Source organism: Babylonia areolata, chromosome 7 (assembly GCF_041734735.1).
Source record: "Babylonia areolata isolate BAREFJ2019XMU chromosome 7, ASM4173473v1, whole genome shotgun sequence".
Lineage (NCBI taxonomy): Eukaryota > Metazoa > Mollusca > Gastropoda > Neogastropoda > Buccinidae > Babylonia > Babylonia areolata.
The window spans coordinates 32556041-32576713 of NC_134882.1; the positions used below are offsets into that span (position 1 = coordinate 32556041).

The 20673-nt window shown below is 39.6% G+C and overlaps 1 protein-coding gene across 1 annotated transcript in view; it reads right to left on the reverse strand.

Moving 5' to 3' along the window:
* LOC143284234 (sodium/mannose cotransporter SLC5A10-like) overlaps positions 1-20673 on the reverse strand; it is a 129485-nt gene that overhangs the window by 99083 nt on the left and 9729 nt on the right. The window contains exons 8-9 of the mRNA XM_076590908.1: positions 19651-19931; positions 19035-19170 (exon numbers count right to left, since the gene is read on the reverse strand). Coding sequence (XP_076447023.1) covers positions 19035-19170; positions 19651-19931 — 417 coding nt within the window. The remainder of the gene's footprint in view (positions 1-19034; positions 19171-19650; positions 19932-20673) is intronic.

The following is a 20673-nucleotide window of genomic DNA, read 5'->3' on the forward strand; positions in this document are numbered from 1 at the left end:
AGATGGAGCCACCGACGCTGACAGGTGAGATATTCCTGTCAAAATCAGACTGTACTTAAAACTAGAAATCATGTGGATTTCTGGAAGTGTAACATAGCTTTGGCTGACTCACTTGAAGATCATGTCAGCAGTCAGCATTGGAAAAACCACCACCACAAACACTGGCTTTGCAGATGACCTTAAATGTCTGGCAGGCAGTGAGCAAGAATTCATCATACAAGTGTGTGTTAACTAATTTAGAAGATGAAATTTGGATAAAGCATGACCTGAATATTTTGTGAACAAATTTGTTTTAGGATTTTTTGACAAGTTTGGTGGATTCTGTAAAATGGAATAGAATGCTGGGAGATTACAATGTTAATGAAAATGATAGGATTTAAATCCAAAAGAATCAAAGCAGATTAATCAGTTTTCAGATTTTTTCAAACTACACCTATTTATTTTGGTAAAATAAAAGGAGTTGAATTGTTAGATAATTATAGGTGTAATTTTTGGCTCTTTTTTCCTTAAAACTGTCAAAAACTGAAAGTAAGCGCGTTTAAGTATTAAAATTATCACTCATAAATGTTACTGACGAAAAAATATATGTCTAGGGGGACAGAGGATACCTACATCGGCATCAGGGAAGACGCTGCTGATGCAAGCGCCCAGGACGCCGCTTCCAGTGGGTTCCTGACAGATGGGGCCACCGACACCAACAGGTGAGGTATTCCTATCAAAATCAGACTGTCCTCGACTAAAAATCGAGTGGATTTCAGCAAGTGTAACCTAGCTTTGACTGATTCACTTGAAGATCATGTCAGCAGTGGGCATTAGAAGAACCACCGCCGCAAAGACAGGCTTTGCAGATGACCTTAAATGCTTGGCAAGCAGTGAGCAAGAACTCATCGTACAAGTGTCTAACTAATTTAGAAAATGAAACTTCGATCAAGCATTATGTGAATCTTTTGTCAACAAATTTTGAGGATTTTGTGTTATCTTTGGTGGATTTTAAAAAATGGAATAGAATTGTGGGAAATAATAATGGAGATGAAAATGTTAAGAATTTGAATCCAAAAGTATCAAAGCAGATCAGTCGGTTTTCAGATTTTTTCAAACTACGCATGTTCATTAATTTTTGTAAAATAAAAGAAGTTGAATTGATAGATATTCATAGAATATTCCTGAAACTGTCAAAAAGTGAAAGTAAATTAATTATCAGTCATAAATGTTACTGATGAAAAAATATATGTCCAGACAGAGGACGCCAATGCCAGCACCGGGGAGGGTGCTGCCGATGCCAGCACCCAGGACGCCACTGCCAGTCAGTTCGAGAAAGATGGAGCCACCGACGGCGACATGTGAGATATTCCTATCAAAGTCAGACTGTACTTAAACTAGAAATCATGTGGATTTCAGGAAGTGTAACATAGCTTTGATTGACTCATTTGAAGATCATGTCAGCAGTCAGCATTGGAAGAACCACCACAAAGACAGGCTTTGCAGATGACCTAAAATGTCTGGCACGCAGTGAGCAAGAACACATCATTTAAATATCGGTAAATTACTTAAAAACTGAAACTTGGTTAAAACATCACCTGAATCTTTTGTAAACAAATTTCTAGGATTTTGTGTTACCTTTTGTGGATTCTAAAAATGGAAGAGAATGGTGGGAGATTACAATGTAGATGAAAATGTTAGGAATTTAAATCCCAAAGAATCAAAGCAGATTAATCAGTTTTCAGATTTTTTCAAACTACGCATATTTATTTTTGTAAAATAAAAGAAGTTGAAATGTTAGGTAATTATAGGTGTCATTTTTGGCTCTTTTCTCCTTAAAACTGTCAAAAACTGAAAGTAAGAGCGTTTAACTATTGAAATTTATCAGTCATAAATGTTACTGACGAAAAAATGTATGTCGAGGGGGACAGAGGACGCCTACACCAGCATCGGGGAGGACGCTGCCAATGCCAGCACCCAGGACGCCACAGCCGGTTCCAGACAGATGGGGCCACCGACACCGACAGGTGAGATATTCCTATCAAAACTGGACTGTACTTTGACTAAAAATCATGTGGATTTCAGTAAGTGTAAGATAGCTTTGACTAACTTGAGTGACTCACGAGCAGTCAGCATTGGAAGAACCACCACCACAAACACACACTTTGCAGATGACCTTAAATGTCTGGCAGGCAGTGAGCAAGAACTCATTGTACAAGTGTGTGACTAATTTAGAAAATGAAACTGGGATAAAGCATGACCTGAATCTTTTGTAAACAAAATTTGAGGATTTTGACCCAGCTTTGGCAGATTCTATATATGGAATAGAATTGTGGGAGATTACAGAAAAGTTGAAAATGTTTAGAATTTTTATGTAAGATTTTTTAAACCAATGGATATTTATCTTGGCAAAATAAAAGGAATTAAATTGTGAAGTAATATTGATAGGTATAATTTTTGGCAGGTTTTTCCTTGAAACTGTCAAAAACGAAATTAAGTGGGTTTAACTATTGAAATGAAGTATGTGTCAAATGTTACGGATGAAAAAATTTATGTCCAGAGGGACAGAGGTCGTCGACACGACACCGCCGCTGCCAGTGGGTTCGAGACAGATGGAGCCTCCGACGCCGACAGGTGAGGCATTACTATCTAAATGAGACTATACTTTAAACCAGAAATGATGTGGATTTCAGGAAGTGTAACATAGCTTTGACTCACTTGAAAATTATATCAGTCAGCATGGGAAGAACTAGCACAAACATAGGCTCTGCAGATGACATAAAATTTCTGGCAGGTAGCCAACAGGAACTCGTGATACAAGTGTCTGTAATCCATTAAAAAAAAAAAGAAACAACATGCATACTTACATTCTTAAAACGCTGAATCAGAAGGAAATGTCGTGATTCTGCCATGGCACTTCCTGATGATGAACAGCAAGAAATAAGTCGCCAAATACAGAAATGGGTGCTAAGGACAGTGATACGGACCTGTGAACTCCTTACTGAGCTATGTTAGTGACCAGTTCGCCATGGAATGCAACTGGTGTGATGGAGACATTTGCAATTTAGTGATGCTTGCAACCTCTGTGGGATGAAAATCAAAAGTGAACGATGTCTCTAGAGAAAACAAATATGTCAGGAAATGTTAATAATGAATGCTAGCAAATGCAATGATAAACGCCAACTGTTACTAGAAGACATTTATAAAAATGATGCACTAGTTGTCAAAATGATCCAATATGCAGCACTATATACCAATAATGTTTTAGCATAACTATTGTTTTGTAAGCTCAACCATTGGCTTTATTTGATATATTTTTGCTTGCAAAAAGCCCCTCTCCCTTTCCCAAGATCCCAGAAAGCCCTGACACCATTCATGTTTAAATAATTTGACAGTCTTAAATGTATTTGACCATTTGTATGTGGGCATGTTATCAGGGATCTGTGACATGAACAAGGGACTTCATGAGGCCTCTGAAAAAGCTAAGTCAACCCTTCCCCCCTTGTCTCTCCATTCTCTCTGTCTCTGTCTTGTCTTGTCTGTCCATGTGCATGTGTGTGTGTGTGCGTGTGTGTGTGTGTGTGTGTGTCCGTCCATTTGTCTCTGTCCCTGGATGGTTGCCCTGAGTGGATGTGTGCACCGAGTTCAGCATGGTGTTGAGCCTAACCCTTCCTAACCCTAACACACTGCACAGTATGGATGCAGTGTGTGTGTGTGTGTGTGGATTGTGAAGAACAAATAAGTGTGGCACGAATGCCCTGAGTTTCCTAGTTTTCAGGCAGCCCACTGAGGACAGCGCCACGACTTGAGAAACACCGGGGCTGAGCAGGACACCACCTGCGGGATCCAGGAACATGGGGCCACCACTACTTCAGGGTGAGGGACTGCTGTCAAAATCAGGTCTTGTGCCTTGACTAGATGTAAAGACAGACAAGACAGTAAGGCACTCCTATCAAAATCAGACTGTACTTAACCCCTTCACTGCCACAGTAAATAACCCTTTTAATTACACATACTTAACCGTGACCCAACTAGTACAGACTCTGGCAGGGGTCTGACATTTCTGCCAGATAGAAAATTTCCTTTTTGGATTGCTGTGTGCCAGGCCTAATTTTAGCTTTTTTGGGGTGGGTTCACCAAAGTTTTCACTGCTCATTCATTTATAGGGGTATCTCAAAGATTTTTGGCATTTTTTCCCCCTCATAGCCTTGGCAGTGAAGTGACAGCATTATGTTGTGATGTTTCCAGTTTTTGTGTTATCCTTGGTAATGTATATTTTAAAAACAACACACTTTCGGAACATACACTCACACATTCCTGACCATAAAACATCAAACGTACTGGAAAAATGGGTTTTCTTGTACATTTACTGAAATTTAAGCGAAATTGTGTTACTATTAAAATAAGTATCTATCATAAGTGTCAATGACAAAAAAATATATGTCCAGGGGGACAGAGGGTGCCAACGCCAGCACTGGGGAGGACGCTACCACTGCCAGTGGGTTCCAGACAGATGGAGCCACCGACGCTGACAGGTGAGATATTCCTGTCAAAATCAGACTGTACTTAAAACTAGAAATCATGTGGATTTCTGGAAGTGTAACATAGCTTTGGCTGACTCACTTGAAGATCATGTCAGCAGTCAGCATTGGAAAAACCACCACCACAAACACTGGCTTTGCAGATGACCTTAAATGTCTGGCAGGCAGTGAGCAAGAATTCATCATACAAGTGTGTGTTAACTAATTTAGAAAATGAAATTTGGATAAAGCATGACCTGAATATTTTGTGAACAAATTTGTTTTAGGATTTTTTGACAACTTTGGTGGATTCTGTAAAATGGAATAGAATGCTGGGAGATTACAATGTTAATGAAAATGATAGGATTTAAATCCAAAAGAATCAAAGCAGATTAATCAGTTTTCAGATTTTTTCAAACTACACCTATTTATTTTGGTAAAATAAAAGGAGTTGAATTGTTAGATAATTATAGGTGTAATTTTTGGCTCTTTTTTCCTTAAAACTGTCAAAAACTGAAAGTAAGCGCGTTTAAGTATTAAAATTATCACTCATAAATGTTACTGACGAAAAAATATATGTCTAGGGGGACAGAGGATACCTACATCGGCATCAGGGAAGACGCTGCTGATGCAAGCGCCCAGGACGCCGCTTCCAGTGGGTTCCTGACAGATGGGGCCACCGACACCAACAGGTGAGGTATTCCTATCAAAATCAGACTGTACTCGACTAAAAATCGAGTGGATTTCAGCAAGTGTAACCTAGCTTTGACTGATTCACTTGAAGATCATGTCAGCAGTGGGCATTAGAAGAACCACCGCCGCAAAGACAGGCTTTGCAGATGACCTTAAATGCTTGGCAAGCAGTGAGCAAGAACTCATCGTACAAGTGTCTAACTAATTTAGAAAATGAAACTTCGATCAAGCATTATGTGAATCTTTTGTCAACAAATTTTGAGGATTTTGTGTTATCTTTGGTGGATTTTAAAAAATGGAATAGAATTGTGGGAAATAATAATGGAGATGAAAATGTTAAGAATTTGAATCCAAAAGTATCAAAGCAGATCAGTCGGTTTTCAGATTTTTTCAAACTACGCATGTTCATTAATTTTTGTAAAATAAAAGAAGTTGAATTGATAGATATTCATAGAATATTCCTGAAACTGTCAAAAAGTGAAAGTAAATTAATTATCAGTCATAAATGTTACTGATGAAAAAATATATGTCCAGACAGAGGACGCCAATGCCAGCACCGGGGAGGGTGCTGCCGATGCCAGCACCCAGGACGCCACTGCCAGTCAGTTCGAGAAAGATGGAGCCACCGACGGCGACATGTGAGATATTCCTATCAAAGTCAGACTGTACTTAAACTAGAAATCATGTGGATTTCAGGAAGTGTAACATAGCTTTGATTGACTCATTTGAAGATCATGTCAGCAGTCAGCATTGGAAGAACCACCACAAAGACAGGCTTTGCAGATGACCTAAAATGTCTGGCACGCAGTGAGCAAGAACACATCATTTAAATATCGGTAAATTACTTAAAAACTGAAACTTGGTTAAAACATCACCTGAATCTTTTGTAAACAAATTTCTAGGATTTTGTGTTACCTTTTGTGGATTCTAAAAATGGAAGAGAATGGTGGGAGATTACAATGTAGATGAAAATGTTAGGAATTTAAATCCCAAAGAATCAAAGCAGATTAATCAGTTTTCAGATTTTTTCAAACTACGCATATTTATTTTTGTAAAATAAAAGAAGTTGAAATGTTAGGTAATTATAGGTGTCATTTTTGGCTCTTTTCTCCTTAAAACTGTCAAAAACTGAAAGTAAGAGCGTTTAACTATTGAAATTTATCAGTCATAAATGTTACTGACGAAAAAATGTATGTCGAGGGGGACAGAGGACGCCTACACCAGCATCGGGGAGGACGCTGCCAATGCCAGCACCCAGGACGCCACAGCCGGTTCCAGACAGATGGGGCCACCGACACCGACAGGTGAGATATTCCTATCAAAACTGGACTGTACTTTGACTAAAAATCATGTGGATTTCAGTAAGTGTAAGATAGCTTTGACTAACTTGAGTGACTCACGAGCAGTCAGCATTGGAAGAACCACCACCACAAACACACACTTTGCAGATGACCTTAAATGTCTGGCAGGCAGTGAGCAAGAACTCATTGTACAAGTGTGTGACTAATTTAGAAAATGAAACTGGGATAAAGCATGACCTGAATCTTTTGTAAACAAAATTTGAGGATTTTGACCCAGCTTTGGCAGATTCTATATATGGAATAGAATTGTGGGAGATTACAGAAAAGTTGAAAACGTTTAGAATTTTTATGTAAGATTTTTTAAACCAATGGATATTTATCTTGGCAAAATAAAAGGAATTAAATTGTGAAGTAATATTGATAGGTATAATTTTTGGCAGGTTTTTCCTTGAAACTGTCAAAAACGAAATTAAGTGGGTTTAACTATTGAAATGAAGTATGTGTCAAATGTTACGGATGAAAAAATTTATGTCCAGAGGGACAGAGGTCGTCGACACGACACCGCCGCTGCCAGTGGGTTCGAGACAGATGGAGCCTCCGACGCCGACAGGTGAGGCATTACTATCTAAATGAGACTATACTTTAAACCAGAAATGATGTGGATTTCAGGAAGTGTAACATAGCTTTGACTCACTTGAAAATTATATCAGTCAGCATGGGAAGAACTAGCACAAACATAGGCTCTGCAGATGACATAAAATTTCTGGCAGGTAGCCAACAGGAACTCGTGATACAAGTGTCTGTAATCCATTAAAAAAAAAAGAAGAAACAACATGCATACTTACATTCTTAAAACGCTGAATCAGAAGGAAATGTCGTGATTCTGCCATGGCACTTCCTGATGATGAACAGCAAGAAATAAGTCGCCAAATACAGAAATGGGTGCTAAGGACAGTGATACGGACCTGTGAACTCCTTACTGAGCTATGTTAGTGACCAGTTCGCCATGGAATGCAACTGGTGTGATGGAGACATTTGCAATTTAGTGATGCTTGCAACCTCTGTGGGATGAAAATCAAAAGTGAACGATGTCTCTAGAGAAAACAAATATGTCAGGAAATGTTAATAATGAATGCTAGCAAATGCAATGATAAACGCCAACTGTTACTAGAAGACATTTATAAAAATGATGCACTAGTTGTCAAAATGATCCAATATGCAGCACTATATACCAATAAAGTTTTAGCATAACTATTGTTTTGTAAGCTGAACCATTGGCTTTATTTGATATATTTTTGCTTGCAAAAAGCCCCTCTCCCTTTCCCAAGATCCCAGAAAGCCCTGACACCATTCATGTTTAAATAATTTGACAGTCTTAAATGTATTTGACCATTTGTATGTGGGCATGTTATCAGGGATCTGTGACATGAACAAGGGACTTCATGAGGCCTCTGAAAAAGCTAAGTCAACCCTTCCCCCCTTGTCTCTCCATTCTCTCTGTCTCTGTCTTGTCTTGTCTGTCCATGTGCATGTGTGTGTGTGTGCGTGTGTGTGTGTGTGTGTGTGTCCGTCCATTTGTCTCTGTCCCTGGATGGTTGCCCTGAGTGGATGTGTGCACCGAGTTCAGCATGGTGTTGAGCCTAACCCTTCCTAACCCTAACACACTGCACAGTATGGATGCAGTGTGTGTGTGTGTGTGTGGATTGTGAAGAACAAATAAGTGTGGCACGAATGCCCTGAGTTTCCTAGTTTTCAGGCAGCCCACTGAGGACAGCGCCACGACTTGAGAAACACCGGGGCTGAGCAGGACACCACTGCGGGATCCAGGAACATGGGGCCACCACTACTTCAGGGTGAGGGACTGCTGTCAAAATCAGGTCTTGTGCCTTGACTAGATGTAAAGACAGACAAGACAGTAAGGCACTCCTATCAAAATCAGACTGTACTTAACCCCTTCACTGCCACAGTAAATAACCCTTTTAATTACACATACTTAACCGTGACCCAACTAGTACAGACTCTGGCAGGGGTCTGACATTTCTGCCAGATAGAAAATTTCCTTTTTGGATTGCTGTGTGCCAGGCCTAATTTTAGCTTTTTTGGGGTGGGTTCACCAAAGTTTTCACTGCTCATTCATTTATAGGGGTATCTCAAAGATTTTTGGCATTTTTTCCCCCTCATAGCCTTGGCAGTGAAGTGACAGCATTATGTTGTGATGTTTCCAGTTTTTGTGTTATCCTTGGTAATGTATATTTTAAAAACAACACACTTTCGGAACATACACTCACACATTCCTGACCATAAAACATCAAACGTACTGGAAAAATGGGTTTTCTTGTACATTTACTGAAATTTAAGCGAAATTGTGTTACTATTAAAATAAGTATCTATCATAAGTGTCAATGACAAAAAAATATATGTCCAGGGGGACAGAGGGTGCCAACGCCAGCACTGGGGAGGACGCTACCACTGCCAGTGGGTTCCAGACAGATGGAGCCACCGACGCTGACAGGTGAGATATTCCTGTCAAAATCAGACTGTACTTAAAACTAGAAATCATGTGGATTTCTGGAAGTGTAACATAGCTTTGGCTGACTCACTTGAAGATCATGTCAGCAGTCAGCATTGGAAAAACCACCACCACAAACACTGGCTTTGCAGATGACCTTAAATGTCTGGCAGGCAGTGAGCAAGAATTCATCATACAAGTGTGTGTTAACTAATTTAGAAGATGAAATTTGGATAAAGCATGACCTGAATATTTTGTGAACAAATTTGTTTTAGGATTTTTTGACAACTTTGGTGGATTCTGTAAAATGGAATAGAATGCTGGGAGATAACAATGTTAATGAAAATGATAGGATTTAAATCCAAAAGAATCAAAGCAGATTAATCAGTTTTCAGATTTTTTCAAACTACACCTATTTATTTTGGTAAAATAAAAGGAGTTGAATTGTTAGATAATTATAGGTGTAATTTTTGGCTCTTTTTTCCTTAAAACTGTCAAAAACTGAAAGTAAGCGCGTTTAAGTATTAAAATTATCACTCATAAATGTTACTGACGAAAAAATATATGTCTAGTGGGACAGAGGATACCTACATCGGCATCAGGGAAGACGCTGCTGATGCAAGCGCCCAGGACGCCGCTTCCAGTGGGTTCCTGACAGATGGGGCCACCGACACCAACAGGTGAGGTATTCCTATCAAAATCAGACTGTACTCGACTAAAAATCGAGTGGATTTCAGCAAGTGTAACCTAACTTTGACTGATTCACTTGAAGATCATGTCAGCAGTGGGCATTAGAAGAACCACCGCCGCAAAGACAGGCTTTGCAGATGACCTTAAATGCTTGGCAAGCAGTGAGCAAGAACTCATCGTACAAGTGTGTAACTAATTTAGAAAATGAAACTTCGATCAAGCATTATGTGAATCTTTTGTCAACAAATTTTGAGGATTTTGTGTTATCTTTGGTGGATTTTAAAAAATGGAATAGAATTGTGGGAAATAATAATGGAGATGAAAATGTTAAGAATTTGAATCCAAAAATATCAAAGCAGATCAGTCGGTTTTCAGATTTTTTCAAACTACGCATGTTCATTAATTTTTGTAAAATAAAAGAAGTTGAATTGATAGATATTCATAGAATATTCCTGAAACTGTCAAAAAGTGAAAGGAAATTAATTATCAGTCATAAATGTTACTGATGAAAAAATATATGTCCAGACAGAGGACGCCAATGCCAGCACTGGGGAGGATGCTGCCGATGCCAGCACCCAGGACGCCACTGCCAGTCAGTTCGAGAAAGATGGAGCCACCGACGGCGACATGTGAGATATTCCTATCAAAGTCAGACTGTACTTAAACTAGAAATCATGTGGATTTCAGGAAGTGTAACATGGCTTTGATTGACTCATTTGAAGATCATGTCAGCAGTCAGCATTGGAAGAACCACCACAAAGACAGGCTTTGCAGATGACCTAAAATGTCTGGCACGCAGTGAGCAAGAACACATCATTTAAATATCGGTAAATTACTTAAAAACTGAAACTTGGTTAAAACATCACCTGAATCTTTTGTAAACAAATTTCTAGGATTTTGTGTTACCTTTTGTGGATTCTAAAAATGGAAGAGAATGGTGGGAGATTATAATGTAGATGAAAATGTTAGGAATTTAAATCCCAAAGAATCAAAGCAGATTAATCAGTTTTCAGATTTTTTCAAACTACGCATATTTATTTTTGTAAAATAAAAGAAGTTGAAGTGTTAGGTAATTATAGGTGTCATTTTTTGCTCTTTTCTCCTTAAAACTGTCAAAAACTGAAAGTAAGAGCGTTTAACTATTGAAATTTATCAGTCATAAATGTTACTGATGAAAAAATGTATGTCGAGGGGGACAGAGGACGCCTACACCAGCATCGGGGAGGACGCTGCCAATGCCAGCACCCAGGACGCCACAGCCGGTTCCAGACAGATGGGGCCACCGACACCGACAGGTGAGATATTCCTATCAAAACTGGACTGTACTTTGACTAAAAATCATGTGGATTTCAGTAAGTGTAAGATAGCTTTGACTAACTTGAGTGACTCACGAGCAGTCAGCATTGGAAGAACCACCACCACAAACACACACTTTGCAGATGACCTTAAATGTCTGGCAGGCAGTGAGCAAGAACTCATTGTACAAGTGTGTGACTAATTTAGAAAATGAAACTGGGATAAAGCATGACCTGAATCTTTTGTAAACAAAATTGAGGATTTTGACCCAGCTTTGGCAGATTCAATATATGGAATAGGATTGTGGGAGATTACAGAAAAGTTGAAAATGTTTAGAGTTTTTATGTAAGATTTTTTAAACCAATGGATATTTTTCTTGGCAAAATAAAAGGAATTAAATTGTGAAGTAATATTGATAGGTATAATTTTTGGCAGGTTTTTCCTTGAAACTGTCAAAAACGAAATTAAGTGGGTTTAACTATTGAAATGAAGTATGTGTCAAATGTTACGGATGAAAAAATTTATGTCCAGAGGGACAGAGGTCGTCGACACGACACCGCCACTGCCAGTGGGTTCGAGACAGATGGAGCCTCCGACGCTGACAGGTGAGGCATTACTATCTAAATGAGACTATACTTTAAACCAGAAATGATGTGGATTTCAGGAAGTGTAACATAGCTTTGACTCACTTGAAAATTATATCAGTCAGCATGGGAAGAACTAGCACAAACATAGGCTCTGCAGATGACATAAAATTTCTGGCAGGTAGCCAACAGGAACTCGTGATACAAGTGTCTGTAATCCATTAAAAAAAAAAAAAAAGAAACAACATGCATACTTACATTCTTAAAACGCTGAATCAGAAGGAAATGTCGTGATTCTGCCATGGCACTTCCTGATGATGAACAGCAAGAAATAATTCGCCAAATACAGAAATGGGTGCTAAGGACAGTGATACGGACCTGTGAACTCCTTACTGAGCTATGTTAGTGACCAGTTCGCCATGGAATGCAACTGGTGTGATGGAGACATTTGCAATTTAGTGATGCTTTCAACCTCTGTGGGATGAAAATCAAAAGTGAACGATGTCTCTAGAGAAAACAAATATGTCAGGAAATGTTAATAATGAATGCTAGCAAATGCAATGATAAACGCCAACTGTTACTAGAAGACATTTATAAAAATGATGCACTAGTTGTCAAAATGATCCAATATGCAGCACTATATACCAATAATGTTTTAGCATAACTATTGTTTTGTAAGCTCAACCATTGGCTTTATTTGATATATTTTTGCTTGCAAAAAGCCCCTCTCCCTTTCCCAAGATCCCAGAAAGCCCTGACACCATTCATGTTTAAATAATTTGACAGTCTTAAATGTATTTGACCATTTGTATGTGGGCATGTTATCAGGGATCTGTGACATGAACAAGGGACTTCATGAGGCCTCTGAAAAAGCTAAGTCAACCCTTCCCCCCTTGTCTCTCCATTCTCTCTGTCTCTGTCTTGTCTTGTCTGTCCATGTGCATGTGTGTGTGTGTGCGTGTGTGTGTGTGTCCGTCCATTTGTCTCTGTCCCTGGATGGTTGCCCTGAGTGGATGTGTGCACCGAGTTCAGCATGGTGTTGAGCCTAACCCTTCCTAACCCTAACACACTGCACAGTATGGATGCAGTGTGTGTGTGTGTGTGTGGATTGTGAAGAACAAATAAGTGTGGCACGAATGCCCTGAGTTTCCTAGTTTTCAGGCAGCCCACTGAGGACAGCGCCACGACTTGAGAAACACCGGGGCTGAGCAGGACACCACCTGCGGGATCCAGGAACATGGGGCCACCACTACTTCAGGGTGAGGGACTGCTGTCAAAATCAGGTCTTGTGCCTTGACTAGATGTAAAGACAGACAAGACAGTAAGGCACTCCTATCAAAATCAGACTGTACTTAACCCCTTCACTGCCACAGTAAATAACCCTTTTAATTACACATACTTAACCGTGACCCAACTAGTACAGACTCTGGCAGGGGTCTGACATTTCTGCCAGATAGAAAATTTCCTTTTTGGATTGCTGTGTGCCAGGCCTAATTTTAGCTTTTTTGGGGTGGGTTCACCAAAGTTTTCACTGCTCATTCATTTATAGGGGTATCTCAAAGATTTTTGGCATTTTTTCCCCCTCATAGCCTTGGCAGTGAAGTGACAGCATTATGTTGTGATGTTTCCAGTTTTTGTGTTATCCTTGGTAATGTATATTTTAAAAACAACACACTTTCGGAACATACACTCACACATTCCTGACCATAAAACATCAAACGTACTGGAAAAATGGGTTTTCTTGTACATTTACTGAAATTTAAGCGAAATTGTGTTACTATTAAAATAAGTATCTATCATAAGTGTCAATGACAAAAAAATATATGTCCAGGGGGACAGAGGGTGCCAACGCCAGCACTGGGGAGGACGCTACCACTGCCAGTGGGTTCCAGACAGATGGAGCCACCGACGCTGACAGGTGAGATATTCCTGTCAAAATCAGACTGTACTTAAAACTAGAAATCATGTGGATTTCTGGAAGTGTAACATAGCTTTGGCTGACTCACTTGAAGATCATGTCAGCAGTCAGCATTGGAAAAACCACCACCACAAACACTGGCTTTGCAGATGACCTTAAATGTCTGGCAGGCAGTGAGCAAGAATTCATCATACAAGTGTGTGTTAACTAATTTAGAAGATGAAATTTGGATAAAGCATGACCTGAATATTTTGTGAACAAATTTGTTTTAGGATTTTTTGACAACTTTGGTGGATTCTGTAAAATGGAATAGAATGCTGGGAGATAACAATGTTAATGAAAATGATAGGATTTAAATCCAAAAGAATCAAAGCAGATTAATCAGTTTTCAGATTTTTTCAAACTACACCTATTTATTTTGGTAAAATAAAAGGAGTTGAATTGTTAGATAATTATAGGTGTAATTTTTGGCTCTTTTTTCCTTAAAACTGTCAAAAACTGAAAGTAAGCGCGTTTAAGTATTAAAATTATCACTCATAAATGTTACTGACGAAAAAATATATGTCTAGGGGGACAGAGGATACCTACATCGGCATCAGGGAAGACGCTGCTGATGCAAGCGCCCAGGACGCCGCTTCCAGTGGGTTCCTGACAGATGGGGCCACCGACACCAACAGGTGAGGTATTCCTATCAAAATCAGACTGTACTCGACTAAAAATCGAGTGGATTTCAGCAAGTGTAACCTAGCTTTGACTGATTCACTTGAAGATCATGTCAGCAGTGGGCATTAGAAGAACCACCGCCGCAAAGACAGGCTTTGCAGATGACCTTAAATGCTTGGCAAGCAGTGAGCAAGAACTCATCGTACAAGTGTCTAACTAATTTAGAAAATGAAACTTCGATCAAGCATTATGTGAATCTTTTGTCAACAAATTTTGAGGATTTTGTGTTATCTTTGGTGGATTTTAAAAAATGGAATAGAATTGTGGGAAATAATAATGGAGATGAAAATGTTAAGAATTTGAATCCAAAAGTATCAAAGCAGATCAGTCGGTTTTCAGATTTTTTCAAACTACGCATGTTCATTAATTTTTGTAAAATAAAAGAAGTTGAATTGATAGATATTCATAGAATATTCCTGAAACTGTCAAAAAGTGAAAGTAAATTAATTATCAGTCATAAATGTTACTGATGAAAAAATATATGTCCAGACAGAGGACGCCAATGCCAGCACCGGGGAGGATGCTGCCGATGCCAGCACCCAGGACGCCACTGCCAGTCAGTTCGAGAAAGATGGAGCCACCGACGGCGACATGTGAGATATTCCTATCAAAGTCAGACTGTACTTAAACTAGAAATCATGTGGATTTCAGGAAGTGTAACATAGCTTTGATTGACTCATTTGAAGATCATGTCAGCAGTCAGCATTGGAAGAACCACCACAAAGACAGGCTTTGCAGATGACCTAAAATGTCTGGCACGCAGTGAGCAAGAACACATCATTTAAATATCGGTAAATTACTTAAAAACTGAAACTTGGTTAAAACATCACCTGAATCTTTTGTAAACAAATTTCTAGGATTTTGTGTTACCTTTTGTGGATTCTAAAAATGGAAGAGAATGGTGGGAGATTACAATGTAGATGAAAATGTTAGGAATTTAAATCCCAAAGAATCAAAGCAGATTAATCAGTTTTCAGATTTTTTCAAACTACGCATATTTATTTTTGTAAAATAAAAGAAGTTGAAATGTTAGGTAATTATAGGTGTCATTTTTGGCTCTTTTCTCCTTAAAACTGTCAAAAACTGAAAGTAAGAGCGTTTAACTATTGAAATTTATCAGTCATAAATGTTACTGACGAAAAAATGTATGTCGAGGGGGACAGAGGACGCCTACACCAGCATCGGGGAGGACGCTGCCAATGCCAGCACCCAGGACGCCACAGCCGGTTCCAGACAGATGGGGCCACCGACACCGACAGGTGAGATATTCCTATCAAAATTGGACTGTACTTTGACTAAAAATCATGTGGATTTCAGTAAGTGTAAGATAGCTTTGACTAACTTGAGTGACTCACGAGCAGTCAGCATTGGAAGAACCACCACCACAAACACACACTTTGCAGATGACCTTAAATGTCTGGCAGGCAGTGAGCAAGAACTCATTGTACAAGTGTGTGACTAATTTAGAAAATGAAACTGGGATAAAGCATGACCTGAATCTTTTGTAAACAAAATTTGAGGATTTTGACCCAGCTTTGGCAGATTCTATATATGGAATAGAATTGTGGGAGATTACAGAAAAGTTGAAAATGTTTAGAATTTTTATGTAAGATTTTTTAAACCAATGGATATTTATCTTGGCAAAATAAAAGGAATTAAATTGTGAAGTAATATTGATAGGTATAATTTTTGGCAGGTTTTTCCTTGAAACTGTCAAAAACGAAATTAAGTGGGTTTAACTATTGAAATGAAGTATGTGTCAAATGTTACGGATGAAAAAATTTATGTCCAGAGGGACAGAGGTCGTCGACACGACACCGCCGCTGCCAGTGGGTTCGAGACAGATGGAGCCTCCGACGCCGACAGGTGAGGCATTACTATCTAAATGAGACTATACTTTAAACCAGAAATGATGTGGATTTCAGGAAGTGTAACATAGCTTTGACTCACTTGAAAATTATATCAGTCAGCATGGGAAGAACTAGCACAAACATAGGCTCTGCAGATGACATAAAATTTCTGGCAGGTAGCCAACAGGAACTCGTGATACAAGTGTCTGTAATCCATTAAAAAAAAAAAAAGAAACAACATGCATACTTACATTCTTAAAACGCTGAATCAGAAGGAAATGTCGTGATTCTGCCATGGCACTTCCTGATGATGAACAGCAAGAAATAAGTCGCCAAATACAGAAATGGGTGCTAAGGACAGTGATACGGACCTGTGAACTCCTTACTGAGCTATGTTAGTGACCAGTTCGCCATGGAATGCAACTGGTGTGATGGAGACATTTGCAATTTAGTGATGCTTGCAACCTCTGTGGGATGAAAATCAAAAGTGAACGATGTCTCTAGAGAAAACAAATATGTCAGGAAATGTTAATAATGAATGCTAGCAAATGCAATGATAAACGCCAACTGTTACTAGAAGACATTTATAAAAATGATGCACTAGTTGTCAAAATGATCCAATATGCAGCACTGTGTACTAAATAATGTTTTAGCATAACTTGTTTTGTAAACTCAACCATTGGCTTCATTTGATATGTTTTTATTTGAAAAAAAAAACACCCTCTCCCTTTCCCAAGATCCCAGAAAGCCCTGACACCATGTTTAAATACTTTGATTGACAGACTGTCTTAAATGTATCTGACCATTTGTATGTGGTCATGTTATCAGGGATCTGTGACGTCAACAAGCATGCCGCAGGACTTCAAGAGGCCTCTGAAAAAGCTAAGTTGACCCTCCCTTATCTCTCCATTATCTTTCTGTCTTGTCTGTCCCAGTGTGTGTGCGTGTGCGCGTGTGTGTCCGTCCATTTGTCTGTCTCTCCCTGGATGGTTGCCCTGAGTGGATGTGTGCACCGCGTTCAGCATGGTGTTGAGCTTAACCCTAACCCTTCCTAACCCTAACACACTGCACAGTATGGATGCTGTGTGTGTGTGTGTGTGTGTGTGTGTGTGTGTGTGTGTGTGGATTGTGAAGAACAAATAACTGCGGCGCGAATGCCTTGATTTTCCTTGTTTTCAGGCAGACCATCGAGGTACAGCGCCATGACTGGGGTCATAACCAGAGCTGAGCAGGACACCACCAGCAGGATCCAGGATCATGGGGCCACCACTGCTTTAGGGTTTAACCCGAAGCTTTATAATAACAAATACAGAACACATTTTAACGATTATATATATTTTTCAAAGTGTATCACAAGTGAATCTTGAAGGCCTTTCCTCTCTTGTTTTATATTGTGGTTCTAGTATGATTTTGTGTGTGCAAATATCCATTTGTCCAGAAAATATATTTTAGTGCAAATTACCTAATGTTTGTAATGAACAAGTTGAAAATGTGACAAAAAACACTGATTTCAAAGCAGCATGTCATTAAAAAATACATAAAATGGGAAAACATCATGTGTTTTGTATTCTTTATTCATTTCACTTTCAGAAAATATATACTTTTATGGGTCTTTCTCCAATAACAAAGAGCACAGAATTTTTTGAAAATTTATACCCATTTTTTGTGGAAAAAAACCCTGGCAAATAGATTTCACTTAAATTTTATTTTCCTGGCAGCGAAAGGGTTAATGGCCAGCGTTCTCTTGTTTTCAAACGTCTTCATGCCACTAGAGCACAGCATCCTCCAGCGAGAGCGGTCAAGGACATCAGTTTCCCAGGAAGCGATGTCTATGTCACAGGCTTTGAGGTTTGTCTTCAAGGTGTCCTTGAAGTGCTTGTAGGGTCTTCCAAGTTCAAGGTGGCCTTCCTTCAGCTGGCCATACAAGAGCATCTTCGGGATCCTGCTGTCTGTCATGCAGGAACAGTACCGGTAGACTAATCACATCCAAACATTGTTTTCTGCATCAGCAGTTTGCAGAACCAGTAAGGACTATATACGTCTAGTCATAGTCAATCATATTCGCTGCAGCAGGAGTGGTGGGCGTACTTTCTTTGTCCAGCAGCAGGAATGGTAGTAATTGTAGCAATGAGCAGATCTACAGCAGATAGTCAATCATAATCACTGCCGCAGGAGTGGCACTTTCTTTGTCGGGCAGTAGAAATGGCTGTAATTGTAGCGATGAGCAGCTCTGCAGCAGATGGCACCGTAGCGAAAGGGATATACATGGAGCAGATTTGATAGGATACGGTTCTTTGCACAGCAGCTGGTTATTTGGCGTGTGTTTAACAGGAAAACGTTATGCGTAAAAATAAAAGGCGTTGATTTCATCTCCCACTAAATTTTTGTTAATATCACTATAAGCCTATCAGTATGAGTTTCTGTCGTCGTCGTCGTCGTTGAAAATCATCATAATTATAATAATAATAATCATCACATATAATCATGATCATGATCATTCTTCACTTGATTATCATAAACATGGATGATTATTCGGATCTGACAGAGCACGCACGTAGTAATTAATGACGAAAAGTGTCATTATTCTAATGATAGACCAAAGGAATAATAATAGTATTTTTCCCTTCCACCCTCTACATCACCGAGTTACAAACTTCTTTCCCTCCTTCCTTCTTCCTGTATATACTTTCCAGTTATTAATTCCTTCCCCCTTTTTTTTTGGAGTCTCTTTCCTCCTTCCTTCCAAAATTCCTCAGTTTTTCTCCTTCCCATTTCCCTCTTTCCATCCTTTCTTTCTTTCTGTTGTTGTCATTAAAAACAACAAAACAAACAACAACAACAAAAATACCAACAACAACAAAACAAACGTACAAAAAACTGACAAACAAAAAAACAACAATAAACCAACCAATCAACCAACCAACAAAAACAAACAAAGACCCCCACAAACGACAATAGAAATATGAAATACCTGGGTAAAGCACACGGCTGATCATGCCGGGAATGATGATGAGGAACAGAGGTGTCAATTTCAGAAACCCCGCCAACAAAGTAGCGGCCTGCGCATGCGCCATGCTGCGCGCTGCTAGCGCCCTCTGAACGATCACCTGAAAAAAAAAAAAGAATGGGGAAAAAAAATAAGGCGGCTGGATGATTTACTTTGTGTGTGTGTGTGTGTGTGTGAAGACACACGTATACGGAAAACTATCATGTTCAGCAATGGCACCGGCCTTACCCTGTACGATGCCCCGATATCCGATGTCTACTTTTGGATTGCTCAGTCTACACATTTAAGTCGCGAACATGAATGAATGAATGAGTCAATCAATCAAGCCATTCATTCATTCATTCATTTTTGACTATTTGTTCTCTTCTTCACTTTACTTCATTTTCTTTCATCTGTTTTTTTTTCTCTTCTCGTCTCTCTGTCTCTGTCTCTGTCTCTCTCTGTGTCTGTCTGCCAGCCTGTCTGTCTCTGTCTCTCTCTATATAGACATATGCACACATATAAATATATAGATTTAAAAAAAAAAAAAAAACAACCACACACACACACACCTCCACCCACCCCCACCCCCTTCGCTCACCTGGTCAGCGCACCAGTACCACAGCGAGGCCAGCGTGGCCCTGACCATGACCCCTGGCCACGGGAGGTCAGAGTGCACGGGGTCGCGGAAGACGTGGAAGGCATCGTGACGTGGCAGACCGCACGTGCTGGGGCTGATGATGACGTCACTGTAGTTGCTGAAGTTGGCGGGAAAGGTGGGGGTGAGGGTGTGGTTGGGGGCCAAGGTGGTGGCGGTGGCGGAGGGCACAGCATGCATGTACTTGAAATACAGGGCCTCCAGTCCGCCCACCTTGACGTAGGCTGGGGTGTATATACACACATACATGATGCAACAGTTCATTGTCATCAGTTTACATCACGTGTTCAATTGGTTCAGTTCAGGGAGAAGTTGGGCTGACTCCTTACGTGAACATCGATAGGTTTCAGCCATGTCATGCCACGTCATGCGTGAGGACCACAATCAATCAATCAATCATTCAACCAGTCAGTCAGTCAGTCAGTCAACCTACCAGCCATCCAATCAACCAGCAACAACAACAACAACCCCCCCCCTCCCAAAAAACAAAACAAAACAACAAAACACAACAGCAACAGATTCACAGCATTGTTTGAAAACGTTCATGCACACATGCATCGTCTTTCATGAATCCAGAATTCCAAATTTCCGCGATCACCATTTTCCTGGAATTACTGATGACCCAGCAAAGTTAAACCACGCCCATTTCAATCTTTTCGCTCCAAGGAAAAACCAGACCCCCCCATCCACCTTCGTCCTCCGAAAAGAAACCCAGTCCAACAAAAACAAAAAAAGGAAAAAGAACAATAGCAAATAAACAAACAACAACAACAAACAAACAAACAAACAAAGCGCCACCAACCAGCATCATAAACTGTCAGGCCAGCAATGATACATGAAGTGGAAATGGATGGAAAAAAAAAAAGAAAAAAGAAAAAGAAAAAAAAAAGCAGACTGTTTAAGATGAGAAAGATCAGTTTAAAGCAAATTAGGTCCCCTAGCATTAATTACAGAGTACTTTCTCTT